Source organism: Melospiza melodia, chromosome 3 (assembly GCF_035770615.1).
Source record: "Melospiza melodia melodia isolate bMelMel2 chromosome 3, bMelMel2.pri, whole genome shotgun sequence".
Taxonomy (NCBI): Eukaryota; Metazoa; Chordata; class Aves; order Passeriformes; family Passerellidae; genus Melospiza; species Melospiza melodia.
The window spans coordinates 31,569,891-31,589,184 of NC_086196.1; the positions used below are offsets into that span (position 1 = coordinate 31,569,891).

General features: G+C 37.6%; 1 protein-coding gene across 1 annotated transcript in view; it reads left to right on the forward strand.

The window, feature by feature from the left end:
- Positions 1-19,294, forward strand: part of LAMA2 (laminin subunit alpha 2) — a 334,586-nt gene that overhangs the window by 192,079 nt on the left and 123,213 nt on the right. The window contains exons 17-19 of the mRNA XM_063153343.1: positions 5,159-5,286; positions 10,059-10,145; positions 16,187-16,398. Coding sequence (XP_063009413.1) covers positions 5,159-5,286; positions 10,059-10,145; positions 16,187-16,398 — 427 coding nt within the window. The remainder of the gene's footprint in view (positions 1-5,158; positions 5,287-10,058; positions 10,146-16,186; positions 16,399-19,294) is intronic.

Genomic DNA, 19,294 nt, shown 5'->3' on the forward strand with positions numbered 1-19,294 from the left:
CAGGAAAGAGAATTGTCTGTTTATCTTCACATTACAGTAGTTTGAAAATGCTAGAAGAGCTTATTCATGCTTCCAAAGGCAGAATACCATTGTCTGGTCTAGACAGCTCAGGAATATACTAAAACAGGCACCCAGACTTACTTTCTTTAGCTGGCTTTAGCAGCTTCCCTGGTTGTCTCTGTGACAGGTATCCTGAGGAAGGGCAGCAGCATGCCAAATGTGCTATCTTGGACTCTGTCATAATCCCTGTATGTAGTTTTATTTCCATCACTAGCATTCTATTCTAAATGTTTCTTTCCATGTTCATATACACTCAGCCGCATATGCTGGAGTGGTTTTCAGTGTGAATTTAGTGTCCCCTGATATTGGGCATAAAGCTCATTTGGTTTCTTCAAAAAAGGGAGAGCTGGCTCAGAAGGAAATGGTAGAAAACACTCTCCAGGACATCATCAAGGAAATTTGTAGGGAACGAGGTCTGAATCATACATATATTTTGGACAAAAATAAATCCCACAGTTTTAATTACAGAGAGGTTGTCTATCTGAAGTTTAAAGATGTTCAGAGGTAAAAGAGATACGGAAAATTAATGCATTCAAAATAGTGCGAGATAAAATTTAAATCATTGTATTGAAATGATGTTGGAATTGAAAACATAAGTACTTGGACATAAAATTGTTCCTGGCCACAAAGTCTATGGATCTGTGAAAAAAACCATGGATTTTTACAAACCACTAGATCAATGTATTGGAACAGCCTCAATTTCATTGGAAATAAAAAGAAAGCAGATATAATGTACTGAGCAGGTTAGAGAAGTTGATCACGATCTATTTTGTACCCAGTATCATCACATGAAAAAGCCTGTCCAGTTTTCCTATGAACGTGAAATTAATACATGAGAGGCTTAAGCATGCTTTAAAGAAATAATCTCAGTATAATTAGACATTGCTCGAACCAGATGATGTTCAAAACCATTGCTGTACATTTGGCAAGTTTCAAACTGAGATTCAGCCAACTGATGTCAAGAAACACAAATCTTTCATGAGGGTTGATAATATTTTTAGAAGGACTTGTCTACTTCAGTACTTACAGTACTGATCTGTAATTGTGGCAGATTAGCAAGAAGTTTAATGCATCACTGAAGAGAACAGGCAGATCGGGTCAACATCTACATACAACATAATCCTTGTTCTTTGTCCTGGAAGGTCCAAACTGGCTCAGGGAGAAAAGTATAGGATACACAAGATCATTACTTCTCAGATAAACTAGCATATACATTATGGTATGCTCAGATTTTGGTCTTGTATATGTGGAGTTCTCTTTTTTGGTTTGTTTTTAGATTTAAAAATCAATTCGTTGCTTTTGAACATGCTGGGAACCATCAGTACAAGTCACTTTTTAAGCACTGCCTCCTGAGGGCACAGGAGCAGGCAATTCCAAAATGTCAGAGGTCAAACAGGCAGAAGGCCAGCTTGGCTGAGCAGGGGTCTTCTTTTGGAGATATGGCAAAAAAGGAAGGTGCTCACGGTGGAAGAAAGGTCAGGTGATGGGGGAGGAATACAGAAATGCTGCTTGCCTCTTTAGGGGAAAATATGGTGTGGTCAAAGCTCAACTGGAGTTGAAGCTGGATGGAAATATGGGGGGCAATACTAAGAGTATTCTAAATAAGTTAATAGCAAGTGGTAGTGCAGAAATTACATCGGCCCACTACAGGGTGAAGATGGTCCCCTCACAAACAGGGATATAGGCAAGGCAGAGATATTTAATTCTTTCTTTGCCTTTGTCTCCAGCACTGATGATGGGCTAAAGGGGTCCCAGTGCCTTGAGCTGAAGGACCATGGCTGTGAGCATTATAAATTCTCAGTGTACCATGAACTAGTGCGACATCTACTGGATCCATATAAGTCTATGGCATCTGATGGGATTCATCCAAGAATACTCCAAGACCTGGCTGATGTCATCCTGAGGCCTCTCTCAATCATTTTTGAACAGCCTTGGAAATATGGAAAGACCCTAGTTGAGACAAAGTTGGCTAACATTTGAATTTTCAAAAAGGTTGATAAGGATGGCATGGACTGTAGGCCTGTCAATCTCATTTCAGTGTACAGTAAAATTACAGAGAAGATTTTTCTCGGAGGTATTGAGAAACACCTGGAGGATGGTGCAGTCATTGATCACAGCCAGAGAATGGCTTCATGAGGGGAGAATCTGGCTTATCAAATTTAGTTTTCTTTTATGACAAGGTAACCCACTTAGGGGATCAGGGACAGCCAGTTGAAATATTTCTGGACTTCAGTAAAGCTTTTCATACTGTCTCTCACAGGATCCTTCTGGAAAAAATGTCCAGCACACAGCTGGATAAACACATCACATCATGCAATGGGTGAGCAGCTGGCTCATGTGTTGGACACAGAGGGACATAAAAAAGACATTGAGCTGTTAGAGAGTGTCCAAAGGAGGATGGTGAAGGGCCTGGAGATGAAGCTATATGATAGGTGGCTGAAGTCACTTGATCTGTTCAGCCTGGAGGAGACTGAGGGGAGACCTCACTGCAGTCTGCAACTTCCTCATCAGGAGAAGAGGAGGGGCAGGCACTGGTCTCTTCTCTGTGGTGACCAGGACTTGAATGAATGGCTTGGAGTTATGTCAGGAAAGGTTTAGGTTGGATATTAGAAAAAGGTTCTTCACCCAGAGGTTGGTTGGGCACTGGAACAGGCTCCCCAGAGCAGTGGTCACAGCACCAGCCTGACAGAGTTCAAGAGGTTTTTGGACAATGCTCTCAGGCACAGGGTGTGACTCCTGGGGAGTTCTGCACAGGGACAGGAGTTAGACTCAATGATCCTACCAGCTGTGAATATTCTATCATTCTGCAATTGTGAGGAATTAGAAACAGGGGTCTGAATTGAATAGGATTAGACACAGTACATGGAAATGGCAGATGTTGAAGGGCCAGAAAATATTTCATCAAAGTGAAGGCGGTCATGTCTTTGTAACAAGACATGTTTTCCTACAAAATGGAAGGTTTCAGGTGTTTTACTTTAAAAAAGCAGAACCTGCAAGTACCACTCAGCAAGAGATGTGAAGCTTTAAAGTAGTGTATTAGCTTCTCTCACTTTAATAACATCCTTGACATATAAACTGTTCATATTCTTCAAAACCGTTAAGATATGTCTGAGGATATTTAAAGCTAAACTTATCACAAAAGAAGAATCCATTATTTTTCAGAAAAAGTACAAATAATTTGACACGATGTCTTTAAAAAGTTGAATTGCAGAGGATTTTTCTTTTGAAACACTTAAATTATTTTTGTCACATCTTCTTTAAAAAGCATATTGTTCCTGGCTACTTTTTTTGGTATGGCTGGTAGATTCTTTTCGAATGTCAATGCTTGAAATACCAATCAAACTGATTAGTTAACTTATGGAAGTTGATTTTAACCCGGCTGGCTGTACTAAAGCCATAATTTTAATTTTAATTTGGTGTTACCTCACAATCTCTAAATAATGTTAAAATACAGTATTGTGATTGATGCTTTCATTTCAAATATATGCTGATTGTATGCACTAGCAATAAGAAAGCACCCTTTAAAACAACAAACTATTTCTGAAGGCAAATGCTTTTGACGCCGATGTCCGCATGACTGAAAAGGATATTGTGCTTTTTCAGCTGCCCAGGTGCAGAGCACAATGCAAAAAAGCTTTGTGCAAATCATTGCAATCCTGGAAAGCTGTGAGGAAGGAATCAGTGTTCCTTAGAATATTGTCTGTTTCCTTATTGAGGATAAATTATGTCTTCCAGACAGTAAGGCTGTTAAATAGCAATCAGTACCATATGCGTGACTTACTAAAATGATAAAACAATCTTGAAGTGTTCCTAAAAAACAATTTTAAATTAAGTCTTAAATTTGAAAGTGCCCACACTTAAAGAAAACAAACAAACAAACAAAAACCAAAACAAACAGAACACCCCTCACAAACAAACAAAAATCCAAATGAAAACAAACCTTCAGAGTCCTTAAGCTGCAGCTTTGGTTAAACATTCTAGATTTGATCTGGCCCATAGTCTAAAACACAGCAGAACACACCCTATTAACAAAAATCTCTCTCATGGCTTTCATTCTGGCCTTTTGAAGTTGACATATGCTCTTTTAATCCTTTTTTCAGTCCATAACAAGCACATCAATATGGCATTTAATATCCCAAACCATTCTGTCTGCTTTCTCTGTTTCTGCATTGTGAAATGGCTACACTTGGGTATCTTGTGTGAAACAGCAGTGAAAGGAATATTGTGGTGTGCTAGTAATGTGGGGTGAAGAAAGGAAACAGATTAAGCCAGAAAAGTAATTTTTCTGAATCTATTATGGATTCTATGAAATTACGTAGAGTTTCTAAATCCTATATGATGATAGGGAAGAAGAATTGAAAGGGTAATTACTCTTTAAAACTTGGTTCTTACAAGTCATCATGAGAAGCTTTTTCTCACAGGACTGATTTCCATTCTACTAAAAGATTGCTTAATTTGAGATCAGCCGAAAGCTATAAACCAAAATGCAAATGTGGTACTGCCATTTTTATACTTCATGTTTCATATGCTCAGCTTAATTTCTCTCCTATTATTCAGTCACATAAATGAACACAAAGTATTGGATAGCACCCTATACATGGTATACTTGTCCTTCCTTCTACTCATGAAATAGAGGCTGGACTCTATTCTAGCAAATGAGAATTAAGTAATTCAGGCTTTGCTACAGTTTACAAATACTGCTAGCCATATACCTTGTAAAATGAACCAATGCACAGACATGTCAAAAGTAATAATTCATTTTTATAAATTATATCATCTGGGCTGTATTTTTGGAATCAACATCTGAAAACAGTTGTCACAAAATATGGCCTGTTGCAAGACTGCAATACTAAACCTGTCTTATGCTCCTTTAAAAGTTGGTTTTCTTTAAGCAAGCTAAAATAATAACACAGCTGTTGTGTGGTATAAATTTAAAGGTTTTATGTCAAATATTCTTTTTGTTTTACATGGAAAAAAGTTATCTACAAGAACATATGAAGCACTGATTGTGGCAGAAAAAAATAAGGATAGATTTTGCAGACCTTTTTCCATATGCAAGTTATCTAATTGTCAGTTTGTACTTACATCTTCTCTTTAGGACTGCAAGCACAACACAGGTGGTTCATTTTGTGATAGATGCCTGCCTGGCTTCTATGGTGATGCAACTAAAGGGACAGCTGAAGATTGTCAGTTGTGTGCTTGCCCCCTAAATATACCTTCTAACAAGTAAGTTGTGCACTTATTGCATATTGCACTTTTCCCCTTATTAAATTGTATTACTTCTTGATTTATATTTTTACAGGTATGCTTGAGATATTTTTTCCTTTCAATCAAATAATATATTCTGCAATATGAACTTTTATTTTTACAGTTGTACTGAGTGCCTAAGTCGGCAGATGAAGACAAAAACTAGATGAGACTAAGGCAGAAAGAACAACACAGAATTTGGATTATTGCTTTTCAAATTAATAACTAGCATTTGCTTTTCTGTCCTCCATAAGGGTAGTTGTTTCTATTTTAGAGCTGAATTGGCAGATTTGACATGAGTTTTTTCTGCTTTTCCTTTTCCTTTTCTCTTAGTCTACATTATGTAATTTGTTTGGAATTTGAATTCATCCTTAGATGTTGTAAGTGAAAATATTTTGTCAGCATATCTCAGAAAAAAATACTGTAAATTTGTTTTATTGAATAAAAATACAAGTGAAAAGTTATTCAACATTCTGATCTAAGAACCAAAGTTTCCTTCATTACAAAAGCTTGTCTATGCTACTCCATCACTTAATAGAAAAACAAAGTGGCTTGAACACTTTTTATTGGTTTTGTCACAGCCAGTACCTGGAAAATAATAGTACCAAAAGCATTTTACATGATGTACCTGAATAAAACTGTTCTGAATCTTGTCTGTGGCATTGCATCCTATTAAAATTGCACTGATCAGAGCAGGAATAGTCTAAGCACTTACGAGCGGAAATTCCAGGGGATTGTAGAATGGGAGCCTGCCTTCCTGTTAACACAGCTCCTGAGTTGGTTTTATTAGATACATATATATGGGTTTATTATATCTGCTGCTCAGGCACGGCTCCTCTGACATTCTCATTACTTGGTATTTCCTTGCCTCAGTAGTCAATTATCTTTCTCTTGTTTGAGAACACTGTGCTGACAAAGAAGGAAAAACACTGTCACATTTCTGTCTTGCACAGATGTGCAACAAACCAAGTCAAATAGATTGAATTTAGGTTATGATTGGCAAAATGCCTGGGGACCTCCATTACACAGTCATCATAGTTCTGGGTGCTTTACTTTCCTTTTGTGAAGTTAACAGTCCCCTTTCTAATATTTAGTTTTCATGAAAAATAAAATAGGTACAGAACAAACACACAGTATAAATGTTCTTTCAACTGTGAAACTGTGTGTCTTGAAGTCTACAAAGTTTAGCTTTGTAGAACTTTTTGAAAGGTTCAAACTCTCATGATTATTGTTTTTTCATGATTTATTGTTTTTTCCTCAAAAACAATTATTAAAATTGTTTTTGAGGAAAAAAGAGGTTTTAAAGATTTAATGTGTTATCTGAATGCTATTAAAATACTTCTTTGCTTTCTTACTTAATAGCCAATGAGTTTCTTATGCTAGGGATAGTATTTTCAAACAATTCAGATGCCTTCATGTGAAAAACAAACTTTTACCAAGTTCATGTCACTGTACAGATGTAGGATATATCATGTTCTTTCTGAGTAACTGAACAAGTGACTAATTGTATGTTCCAATTATTATAAATAGCTGTGTACAGATTTTAATTCCTGAGGTATTTAATTCCTAACATGATAAGACAGGACATCTGTAGGTTTCTAAGCTTAATACTAAATTCCCACTGCATGGAGAATATTGTCCATGTAATGAGCCTTTGAGATATATTTCTATTAAGAAATAAGTTTTATATTTTGTAGCGGAGTCTCATTTATTTATGATGTTTGTCATGGTTCCCTTCACTGTTCACACAGCACCTTTGCAATGCCACATAAAGTGGAGAACTGTTCTAACAGTTGTCGAAAGGATGTGGTGATTTTGTTGCTCTGTCATTGACTTCAGCGGATTTAGCTGCTGCTAATTCCCTTTCCTGTTTCCTAATGGCATGAGTTTCCATATGCAGTCACTGAAGCCAGTCATGTGCCTTCTGAAGCACAGCAGTCATAAATGGCTTGCCATATGTCAGAAAAGAGCACTTTGCCAAAATTAGGAAACTAAAATTAAGTTTTCTAAGCTTGTTTTCTATGTCCTGGGTTGTATTTTCTTTTTTATTTTTTTGCATGTATCTTCATATATGTGCCTATGTGATGCAGATAAAATCAATACCCATGTTATAAATGGTTATGCAATGAACACAACTCCTTCATCCGATGTCTTCCTGTAAGCATACCACTCTTAGAAACTGCTCTAACATTCTTGGTCCTCAAGCAGTTTCAAAGGAAATTATTTTTTCCCCCATAATTTCTAAAAAATATAGATGTTTGGGATAATTACTGCTCTTCTCTTGATGTAGGCATAAATTAAATATATGTAGCAAAGACTTTGACAGGAATGCTTTATCACTGGAAATGGGGGATAGAAGATCTCTCACTCAGCCTGGGAAGGTCGGGAGTAAATTCATAGCACGTGAACTGAGAATTCGGGTTGGTCTCAGAATTTTAATTTTTTCTTGGAAAATTAGATAAAATCACAAACATATTGTCAGGGGGTGTTTTCTGTAACACACTAGGAAGCTTTTAGGTAGCCCTGTCTCCCAACACACACTTATCACATGCATACCCATACTGTATGTTCATGCTTGTCCTGTGTCCTGACTCGTACTGGTGTTGCTGCCATATGGGAAAACCATAAAGAGCAATGATGAATCAAGAGGGGGGAACTACCATTTTTTGAAGCTTGTTTTGACAAATCAATACTCACAGTTCATTAGTGTTTAGCACTAGTGAGTAATGAGATTCTCAATAATCAGGAAGATAAACTCTTCTCAGCTTGCTATCATACATTTCCTTAACAGCACACAGATGGGAATTTCTCAATATATTAATGTTTATTGTTGAAATGTGGTCCAACTATTAAGTCACAGAAAGAATCAAGGTCTGAGCATAACCCTTAAAACATAGAAATTCTACTGTTCACCATTATTGCTTAGTACTAATAAGTACATTATCATTATTATTATTCAATCGTCATCATCCTTACAATTATTATCTTTATTATATTTAAAATTTATGCAGTTAAATTCAGAGCTCTTTGAGGAACTTTGGTACAGTCAATTTTGTACAATGGTATAATGAGCTGTGATAGCATCTCTAAAAAATTCTCCATGGAGCTCTTGGAAAGAGTGAGGTTGGGACTGACAAGCAGGAGCTTCAAGCAAGTCAGGTGCTGCTGATTATATTCAATGATAATGTGTCCTTTCATTGCTGTTAAAGAAAAGAATGAACAATTATTGCTTCTTCAACTGACTCTTCCTCCATTATTAAGTATTACTGAATCTATTATTAAGTAAATGACATAGCAAAATAACACAAACATAATCCTTATTGGAAAGAGAAAAATGACAGCATCTGTCTTTATTTATTCGTCCTGACCATCCCATGTTTTTCTTAGTGGTCTCTCATATTTATGGGATAATACAGAATAAAGAATAACTGAGGACAGATAACAGGATGGATGACTCTTGAGAAGTGGGGTCCAGTCACCAGCAGCTAATCACATTAAATGATGCTAATTAAGCTTTTCTGTCCTCCTGGGCCTATTACTTTCCAGAAACTGTCATGGTATATCCTTCTTTAATATATCCAAGGTCAGATTATGTCTATTTGTTATTATTGTAGCATGCACTGTTACCTTGAATATGCCTTCCTTCTGCTGTCTTTGTTGGAGCAGTTCTATTGCTTCTCAAATTCTTTTTTCCTAGGTTATAAAAGGTAATTTAGTATCTTTTTTTCACATAGGTGCTTTGTTTTGCCCCTTTGAATAGTCATTCCTCTATGCACCCACACCCAGTCTTTTATTTCTTTTTTTCCCCTTTTTCTATTTTTCTATTTAGTTGACCAGAATTGATTGCCATTATTTAGACAAGGCTTTATAAAGATGCTCATATGTCTCTGTCTCTAATAATCATTACAGAATTACAGAAGAACAGATTGCCTCTTCTTCTGTGTAGTGTCTTTCAGTGTGTCAGGAGGTTTCTTCAGAAAAGTGGGTTAAAGGAGAAGGGTTGTGGAAAGCAGGATGCTGACTGTGAAGGAACACAGTTCAGAGTTAAACACAGGCATTGAGATGCAGAGCTTGCAAATGGCTACAGTATCCTTATTTATTAAAATAAAAAAAAAAGAGGAAAAAAAACCCAAACCAGCCAAAAATAATTAGAGCATAACAAAGAGGTAAAACTTTCTAGTCTGCAAGCTATTCTTGAATTTCAGCATGCCTGTGTGGCCTGTTGCTTGAGGTCATTGGCACTCTAACTCAAATACACTCTCTGGGAAGCTGTACCAGATATTTCCCATGTTGCCCCTCCCCTTTCTTGTTCACTGGGTTCCTTTCACAGCTGACTATACACAAAGTTAACTGAGCTTTAATCGGTTGTCCTTCAGAAAGATTTATATAGGGGCCACGTTATGGCACAGATTGTTTTGCCAGCCCCTCGGGGGCACAAACAAGCAGCTGTACATTCCTGCCTTTTTAATGGTATCCAGACCACTCACTGGCAGGCTCAAGTCCCGTAATAACAGGCTATTGGGATGCTGCCATCCGCTGCTCTATATTCAGTGTCGCAGAAATAGCAGAGTCATTCCAAATTCAATTTGCTGGAGTCGAACTTAAGCCCCATGTCCTAGAGCAGAATCACTTTTCCTGGGCACTGTTTTGCAAATTAACAATCTCTGAAGTGGGAAGAGAGCTATGCTGCTAACCATGTTTTCTTTATGTTTCTTCCTTGTCCCTCTTCTTTCTCAATATCAACAACACAGCTTTAGCCCAACGTGTCATTTTGACCCACATCGTGGATTAATGTGTGATGAGTGCCCAGCTGGCTACGTGGGACCACGCTGTGAAAGGTAAGCAGGCACCATGCTTTTAGTCATATGAAACAAAAGCATTGATCACATGGAACTGTTCTACCTTTTATTACCTCCCCTTCTCATCCCTATTCCTGTTCTGAAACTCACTGAAAAAATTCCTGTGCATTTTCCTGATACTGGATCCATGAATTTGTGGTTTTCTTGTTTCATTATTTTATGGTAAAATGTAAGGTTTCCAAGAAGCATTTGCTGATAAATAAGAATCTTTGTTAAAAAAGTTGCTTCTAGCTTTTCTGTCACTCTTCTGAGATTTTTATAAACCTTTTGTCTCTTTTGTCATTTGAATGTTTAGAAGCTGGTGATTCAAATATGCAGTAAATTACTGATGCTTCACTTACAGAAGTTAATATACAGTGAAAATACAGCTCTTCTAATAAGTTACTTGTAGATTTTGTTTGTTAAAGGAATATTTTACATTTTTGTTGCTTCTCATTTTCTGTTGTGGTCTTTATTTAGCAAGTAGAACAAAGTAGGCTTTAATGACAAAAAAAGATAATTCTTGGTCAAATACATAGAGAAGTTTGATATGTATTTCCTACACTTATTGCTAGCTTTACAAAGGCATTATGCTGAAAGGATCATGTGGAGAATTTAAATGAAACAAAGAGCTGGTGTGAGTTCTAGTGCTAAGCTCCCAGGAACCCCCTTCCACAGGAGGTGAGACCTCATAGGCGAGGGATATCACCACAGTGTCTGCATGCCTTTGGTCCCTTGGGATTTCACATGGATGGAACAGATTTCAAGAGCAGTTAGTGTGCCAGGGACCTCTGCTAGCTCTTTGGAGGTCATGATGAATCAGTGTTGGCTTTGTCTGCATGATCCCAGTCCCCTGTGACCCTGCCAATGACACCTTTTTAGGAGGGGCTTGGGGAGCCAAGGAACTGTGTAACACCTAGTTTAGGGGCATGGAAACATGGCCCTTGTGTTTCTTAGTAGGCTCTTGCCATTTGACATTTGCATGAGCTCCTTGAAGGATTTTTCAAGGCAAAGCCTAAAAAAAGGTAAGGCTTCTGAATGAAGCCTTAAAATATTCAGGCTGGGATGAGAAAAAGTGGGAATAAAGCAAGAGTAAGAGACAACCAGAAAAGGAGAAACCTGACCATACGCTGTGAATCTCCCTATAGTCCCCTCTTTCCAATTTACAACTACTTCCTTTTAAATCCCCTGTTGTGCTATATCTGTCCTGAAGTGAGAGTGCAGGCTGTCACCTGTTTCCACCCATCATCACCGAGTCTGCTCCTGCTGCTGCTATTTCTGCCTGTCTTTTCCTGTCTGTCTGGGAAGTCATCACCTTCTTTCAGCTAGTGGGCTGTGAAGTTAATGACGGCAGGAATAAATCACATCAAGAGCACTTTGGTGGCAGTTTGTCAATGCAGGGTCATTGACAGCTTCCATTAGCAACAAGTGCTGTTTCTGAGTGGAGCACAGGCTGTAGATGCAGCAGGACCGAGTCTGAATAAATGGCTAAATTGGATTTTAGCCTGATCTCCTAAGGAAATGAGGCTACTGTGATCTTTTTGTGCATGTCTCCCTGGCTGCCTGCGAAGTCGTCTGCACTTGTAGGTCAATTTCAACTAAATTTGGCAGAAGGTAGGAGGGCTGAAAGATGATAATTGTTGCCGAAGGTTTTATGAAAAGAAGTGGCTGAATAGAGGTTAATAAATCAGGACATGTCATAGCTAAGGGGGAGAATACTGTGTGAACTCACACCTGATTAAACAGATAGAGAGAGAACAAGAGAGATTGTTAAATGTTCTGCCCATAAGAAAACTTTCACAGGGCAAGGAAAAAGTGCTGCTGTAGCCTGAGGGATTACTCCCTGCTGAGTAGCAACATCCTGCAGCAAATAATCAGCCCTTAGCCTTGTAACCGGGATATATAAATCCACTGGAAATTAGGCCATTAATTCCAAAGCTCACAGAACTCTTTGCTTTTAATTGTAACAAGTTGTTTTAAAATGTCTGCAGCTGTCAATAATAATGATCAGGAGAAAGCATGTTGCATTTTGCTATTAGCAGTGGTTGTATAATTGCTGAGAGAGTTTGCATTAAATTCTCTTTCATTTTAGCAACTACAAAGTGACAAGTGATCTGAGTCACGTAATTCGTTAGCTGAACAATCCTAAATTACCATGACATAATAAATATAATGAAGTGAGAGTGTGCAGCACTGTACTTATTTGGCCTAAAAATATATCCTCTGTCCCCTAGGGAGATACATATATCTGTCTGATTTGTAAAATGTGAAGAAAAAATTGCTACTTCTCTCACTGGAACTCTCAGGAAAATGGTGCCATAATTGCTCAATATTCTGAGGGGTCCAGATCATAACACCATCAAAATAATTGCAGATATAAACTGTGTTGGGAGTTATCATATATCTATAATTGTAGAGAGAGCTCAGCTTTCCCACGTAATGTTTTCCGCTAAAAAATTAGACACGAGTTTTCTTTCCTTTGCCCACTGGTCACTTTTCCAAAGGTGTATGAAATAGGCTGGACATTCTCTTAACTTCATAGAAAGGATGCATGATAATGATGAAAGGTTGTCTTTTTAGCCCAGCACATTTACAGGATGGTGATATCTGCTTTCCAAATACAGTCTCAATAGGGAAAAGAAGCAAAATAGGTGAGAGTCTGGCGTTTCCTGTAGGACTCTATGATTTATGTGCATGGATCCAGTGCCCTTTCCTTCCTGGAAGGAGGGTCAGTGTCCCTCATGTGTGAGCAGAAGGGTGAGCTGACCCGTGTCCTTCCTTGCCCCCACCTCCCCCATTCTTGGAGTCCAGCACAGAGTGCCACCAGCCCCAGCCTCTCGTGAGAACTGTGGCTGCAGACTGCTGCTCACTGTAGCAAATATAATTCTCCCACTCGTGCCAGAGCAGCGAGCCTGTTGCAGTACTGCTGGGAAAAGGGTCAAACATTTCAGGAGATTTGGTACAACAAATGTGTTACACAGGATTGTTTGCAGCTTGCAAAGGTAGGCATTCTGACGTTAGAAAATGCAAGATTTATAGTTGGTCACACAACAATAACATCTGTGCTATGCACCTGAGTTAAGATATCTCACTGCGTGCTCACCAGCCATTTCTCCACAGGGCTTTTGCTTGATTTTGTGCACAGGTTGAATGCACATAAATTTCAAAGGCTCTGTAAAAATATACTTCCAGACTTTAAAGTGTTTGGATTTGCAGGCTTAATTAACTCTGTCTCAAGGGGATTTTTTTGCCAGTAAATATAAAGAAATGTATAAAAAGGCCTGCATTTCTGTGCATGTACGTGTATATACAGACCATCATACAGACTCCTATGAGGAATATTAACTCCATACTGACCAGGCCCAGTACACATTCATACACATATTTTTCAGTTGTAGCCTTGTCTTTGGCACCACTTATGCTAAATAAAAGCAGTGTCACTCACATACACACCTGCATTTGAGAATAGAAAAGGAATATGTTAACACAGTCCTTTTTTTGCTGCTTTTTTTACTCCTATTTTTGTTTATTTTTTTAATCTCAGAGGTGTTAGGTTGTAGTTAGAAGTCATTCTTTTACATGTATTTTTTGTAATTCATAATTTTCCATGCTGCATACTTATTGATGTTTTTTAATCTAAACCTTCCCAAATACTTTGAACCTGAGAAAAGAAGCTGAAGTAGGAATGTCCTTAAGGGAAAAAAGATGGAACTAAGCAAAGTGAATTTTTTTTAATCTTCCCCTGCAACTTCAGGAGAAGTGGTAGAAAAAGAGGAAGAATTTACAGAGATACCTGTACACATTTCTCTTTTCATCTTTAACTGGTTTACCCCTACTTTCAGGATCGTCTTCAGTTGGATTCGAGATTATGTATGTGCATAAGTTAAATATGGCTATGTGATGGTAGTGGGTTTTTCTAATTTTAATTATTGTAGTGTAAACTGATGAGAATACAAAGAGTTATTGAGGTCTCCTGCTGTTAATAGGAGGAAATTATTAGCAGCGTGTTTCACGTAAATCTTTGGGGCATTCTTTCTGTGAACTCTTGGGTTTCTGTGAATGCTGTCAAATACAGAACTAACCCCTAAATGACAGTGAAAGAAGAAAACAAACACACATTAAGTGAAGTCAAATAGATTAGTAGGACCAAGAGATACAAATCTATGACAAGCACACCAGTAGTATGCTAGGAAAGCATGAGTTAACTTCAGATGTAATCTACTTTAGGTAAATTAAGGTAACTGCATAATTATCCAGATACTCTCTGATTTTGATAAAATGTGGCTATTTATTGTTACATATTAAGATACATTCTTAGACTTTGTAACTGAGATAATGTCACTGAAAAAAGCCGATTTATTTTGGCAAAGTGAAGATAAAAATTAGTCTTTTGTCATAGCTGAGATATCCTCCATCAAAGAAAAAATTATCTCTTCCTTTGCAGGAAATACAATAAATTGCTACCTTTATGACAGGTTCTGAAAATAAAATATCTGAATTATTCTAATGACAAGATTTTGATGTCTTGTTGCTATGAAGAGGTAGTTTTTAGAGATGACTGTGCTACAGGAGTGGGCTAGATTGTGGAAATTTTACTCCTGAGTGCTTACATGCAGCCAAACCACTGGACTGTTTATACATGTTATTGGTTTGTGGGCTGTATCGTGGATATCTTGAGAGAATGGAAAAAAAGCCTATTTTGTGTAAAATTACAAAAACTGCTCAATTAATTCCCACTATTTTTTCCTCCCTGCTCTCAGTTTTCCAGTTTTTATAATCTTTATGATCTTTGCTGATGATATTGAATAATATGTAGTGCATGTTAGACAGCTTTGCTTATGATCCAATTAAAAGCATTCTGGAAGCAAGGAAAAGGATGAACTTGATGCACACAAGAGTGACAGCAGTGGAGCTCTGCATTTCTGCATTACAATGATACAAAAAATCTTTCCTCAACCATGCTCTCCAGCACTACTACAAAAGTCGAGAGGATATCTGTGTACCTTAAAACTGCATTCAAACTGACTTTAAAATAGTAGGAAAAACTATTTTGTGCAATGTGCTTTATGTACTTTCTGGTTTTACACTAATTGGAGTTCATCTGAGATGCACATGAATAAATTCATTAGCCAGAACTGTGAAATTTTTCTTTTCTTTTACTTTGCTATCTACAAGTTGCTCTTACTCTGAAGTATGAGCAAATAGAAAAGGAAAGCAGAGCAGAATAGAAATAGAAAATAGGCTGTGAGATTAGTAGGAATTTGGTTTAAATACAGACTCATGTTAGGTCAGATTCACTAAACTGCTTTACATGATACTCACAGAAAAATTGCAGGTGGGCAAGGCGGAAAAGGATGTGATATTTTCAAACAATTCTCTTAAAATATGAAAACTATAGTACTCAACAGCATAGTTCCTGTGCTAATGAGCAATCTTTTTGTTAGATTGCCCATACACAGAGATTAGAAATCCATTAATTGAGCAAATCTCACCATGCAGTAGATCAGGGGAAGTCGAAGTCAGGGGATGGATCTTGTTAGGTAAACAAATATATGGCTGTATTACATTCTTAAAGTGTTTTTCTAAACTAAAGAAGTTTTCAAGGTGGAGGAAAAAAACATAATCAGGCTTGCTTGTGATTGACTGCAGAACATTGATACAGAATGTGCTAAAATACAAAGTATATCTAACATAGAGTCATAGAATTTTTTGGATTGGAAGGGACCTTTCAAGGTCATGTGGTCCAACCCCCCTTCCTCCAGAGTGCCACTAAGATTTCTTGCTATGCTTTATGTCGCATTCAGTGCCAGTGACAAGATTTTTCTCCCACTGAAGTCTAATTGCTAGCAGAACTGGCAGGATTTCAGCTGGTACTGTGTCTACAGTGTTGTTAAAAAAGAGGAGAGAGAAAGAAAAAAGATGCTTAAGGCAGACCTGAGAGAAGATCAAATCATTTTTAGTGATTAGGGAGGCAACAGAATTAAATATTTCTAATGAGAGGATTATTGAAGTGTCCTAACTGATGATGTCTTTTGCCATAGGTGTGCAGAAGGCTATTTTGGACAACCTTTAATACCAGGAGGATCATGCCAACCATGCCAGTGTAATGACAACCTTGACTTCTCCGTTCCTGGCAGCTGTGACAGCTTGTCTGGTGCTTGTCTGATATGTAAGCCAGGTACAACAGGCCAATATTGTGAGAGGTGTGCTGATGGATATTTTGGTGATGCTCTTCATGCAAGGAACTGTCAACGTAAGTCACGAACTTTTACAGCTCCTGACAGTATTGATCTATCTTATAACTTTGCTCCTGAGAGGAAGACTGTGCCTCTATATGTGTGAGCAAGAGAATGATGCGGCTCTAATAATGACACTGTGCATCTGCATCTAGAAAGGGAGGCTTTAAACTAAATAGAAAGAAGAACTTTTTAAAAAAAGCTCTGATTGAAGCAGACGTGGGAAGTAAACAATGGAGCATTGTATGGGTGCAAAGGTTATACTTAATGTCAGATCTACAAAAATAAATACAAATAAATGGAAACTATGCACTAAAAATGCTATAAGGTACCCAGAAAAATCCTGTTCTCTTATAAGACTGAAAGGAGGGAGTGGTATTTCAGTTTCAGGGTCCAGCTCTGGCAGCATTTATAACCTGCTTCCCACTTATATAACCGCAGTAAAAGTTGGGAGGTGCTGCTGCTTGCAGGTCAAGATTCTCCCACCTGACAATCAGACCCTAAAATCTTGAGAAAATTTTTCTAAAATGCTCTGGAGGAAGATACTGGCACTGCAGCAAGCTAGCAATTCTCAGCTGAGTGTTGGCATGTTATTCAACTACCAGCCCCATCACATCTTTCCCCATAGTGATTGCAAAAAATTATTCGGTGGAGATGAAAGATTTGGTTGGAACAGGAGCTTTTCTTTCTATAGGAGGCAGTCTCTCTCTCTCTCTCTGAGCTGTTGCTGGCACAATTCAGAATGCAGAACAAGTGTTTTTAACTTAAAAACATGCGTCACATACTTTTCCTTCACATCCTGAGAAGTGGAATAAAAGAAGTTATGAACTGTCCTGAAAGAGCTGAGCATTTTATTTCACTGTCACAAGGATTTATTCCTCACTGAATACAAAGGTGCTATAGCAGGATAAAATTATGCAAGTAAAAGAGCTGGGGCATTGCCTTACTGCTCTGTGTGAGGGGATATGGATGGGGACCATGTCTGCAGTAGGTGTTGTGAGCAGAGAGGTCTGAGGCACTGGCATCCATTTCCAGGACTTGCCCTATTAGCAACTTGCAGTCTAAAAGTGAAAATCCTAGGTTGTGTTGGACCTCCAGAGAGTCTGTGGGAGCTAACAAGATGCAGAACATCAACAAGTTTCTCAGCTAAGGACAATAAACACTGATGTACACAAGGTCGTAGATAACCCTGAAGACATACCTGTGTAAGTGATTTCTGTACATACTTTACACAATGGCAGAAAAAAATTGGACAATCCTATATATTCTTTCCATAAGTTAACAGGTCATAATGAATGATGTCATATAATTTACAATGTTAAGTGTGGACAGTGATTTAAGAAGAAGTGTATATCAGAAATTACAGCTTCCAGTACCTTGTCACTATTCTTGAGCCATCAGTATGACTGGTGGTTTGACCATTTCCACAGTAGTGACAGGTCCATGAGACAGAGATTTTATAAGAGGGGAGTTTGGAAAATGTACAACAAAAAAAATTGAAAAGAAATGCATGTTTAATGTTGAATTATGAGATTTGCTTTTGTTGTTCATATCATTGACAGGGAGAGCCCCTTAATGTATTCATATCCTTGTGCTTGCAGTTACCTTGTATTCATCTACTCTCTGCCTTTCATGTGGGTTTTCTTCTTTGCATATGATATTTTATTTCCTTTGCAGACTTCCATGAAGTTTGCCCTGCAGCAAAAATATCAGAGGGACTATGCCTTTACTTTGTTGTTTTCAATTTTGTTCCTTATTAAAAAGCCAAATCCAAGAGTATTGCAAGGCATGAATTTGCTTTCAAATTATTATTTGAAATGTCTCTTGCTCTTTCTCAGTACAGTGCTGTTGTGTGCATTAACCATTTCAAATGACAGTACAGCTTTATATCATCATAACATCTCTGAATTTTTTTGTGTATCTATACAAAACCATAAATCTAAGAACAATGAGCAAATGTCCTAAGCTTATTTGATTTGATTCTAGTCGGTTGTTTTTTGGAGTGAAACAGCACAGTATGCTGAAGCAAATACCTGCAGGTTGAGCTGATTGTAATGAAGCTCAGTGTCAAAAGATGAATTAAAGCAAATAATCAAGTCTGCCTATGTTTCAGTGTATAGGTACTACTGTTGTAGGAGAATAAGCGTGTAGCTTGGTCATAAATACAAGCTCATAAATATTTATAGAAATCTAAAGAGAATGAAGGTCTTGACCAATGTCTTTCGGGAAGAAAGTATGACAAATTTCTCCAACAGGCTACTTTGTATAATAACAGCCATTTGGAGGTTTGGACAAGGGCTAATTTTCCCAGTAGAGGTGAATGAATGGGAAGGCTCTAGGTGCAATAAGTGCAATTTATCAGATTGAGTAGCAGTTTATTAGCTGAATAGCCCTGGCTGTATGTTTCTTCTCTGTGTAGGTACTGCCAGAGCCAAGAAAAACAAAGTCCTGACATTCCAAATTCTCCCTTACCACTGCATTGCACTCAGTCATCTGTGACTGAGTTAAAACACCATGGAGCGCTGCTTGTTGTAATATAAATAGGAAAAACTCATCTGTTTATAAAATCAGTGTAAGTTCTCTTTTTTATTCTTGTGTTGTCATATGCCTGATAAGCAAAACAATTCAAATCAGACTGAGCTTCGGTTTGAGGTCTGTATAAAAAGGTTGGTGAAACACTTTTAATTTGCATTGAGGATTGTAGTTTGTTGAATCTGAGCTTTAGTATCTTCTTTCTTCACTGACCAATTTAATTATATATATACTAAAAACATATATGTATATGAGACTTATCATCATGTACGGTTTGTAGTGTCAGTTTTAAAACATGAATGTCAAGTTAAAAAGGGCAGGATTAAAGTATACAGGGTGAAAGAGGTAAATTATAGATTTGTTTAGTATTGAAAGCTGAAA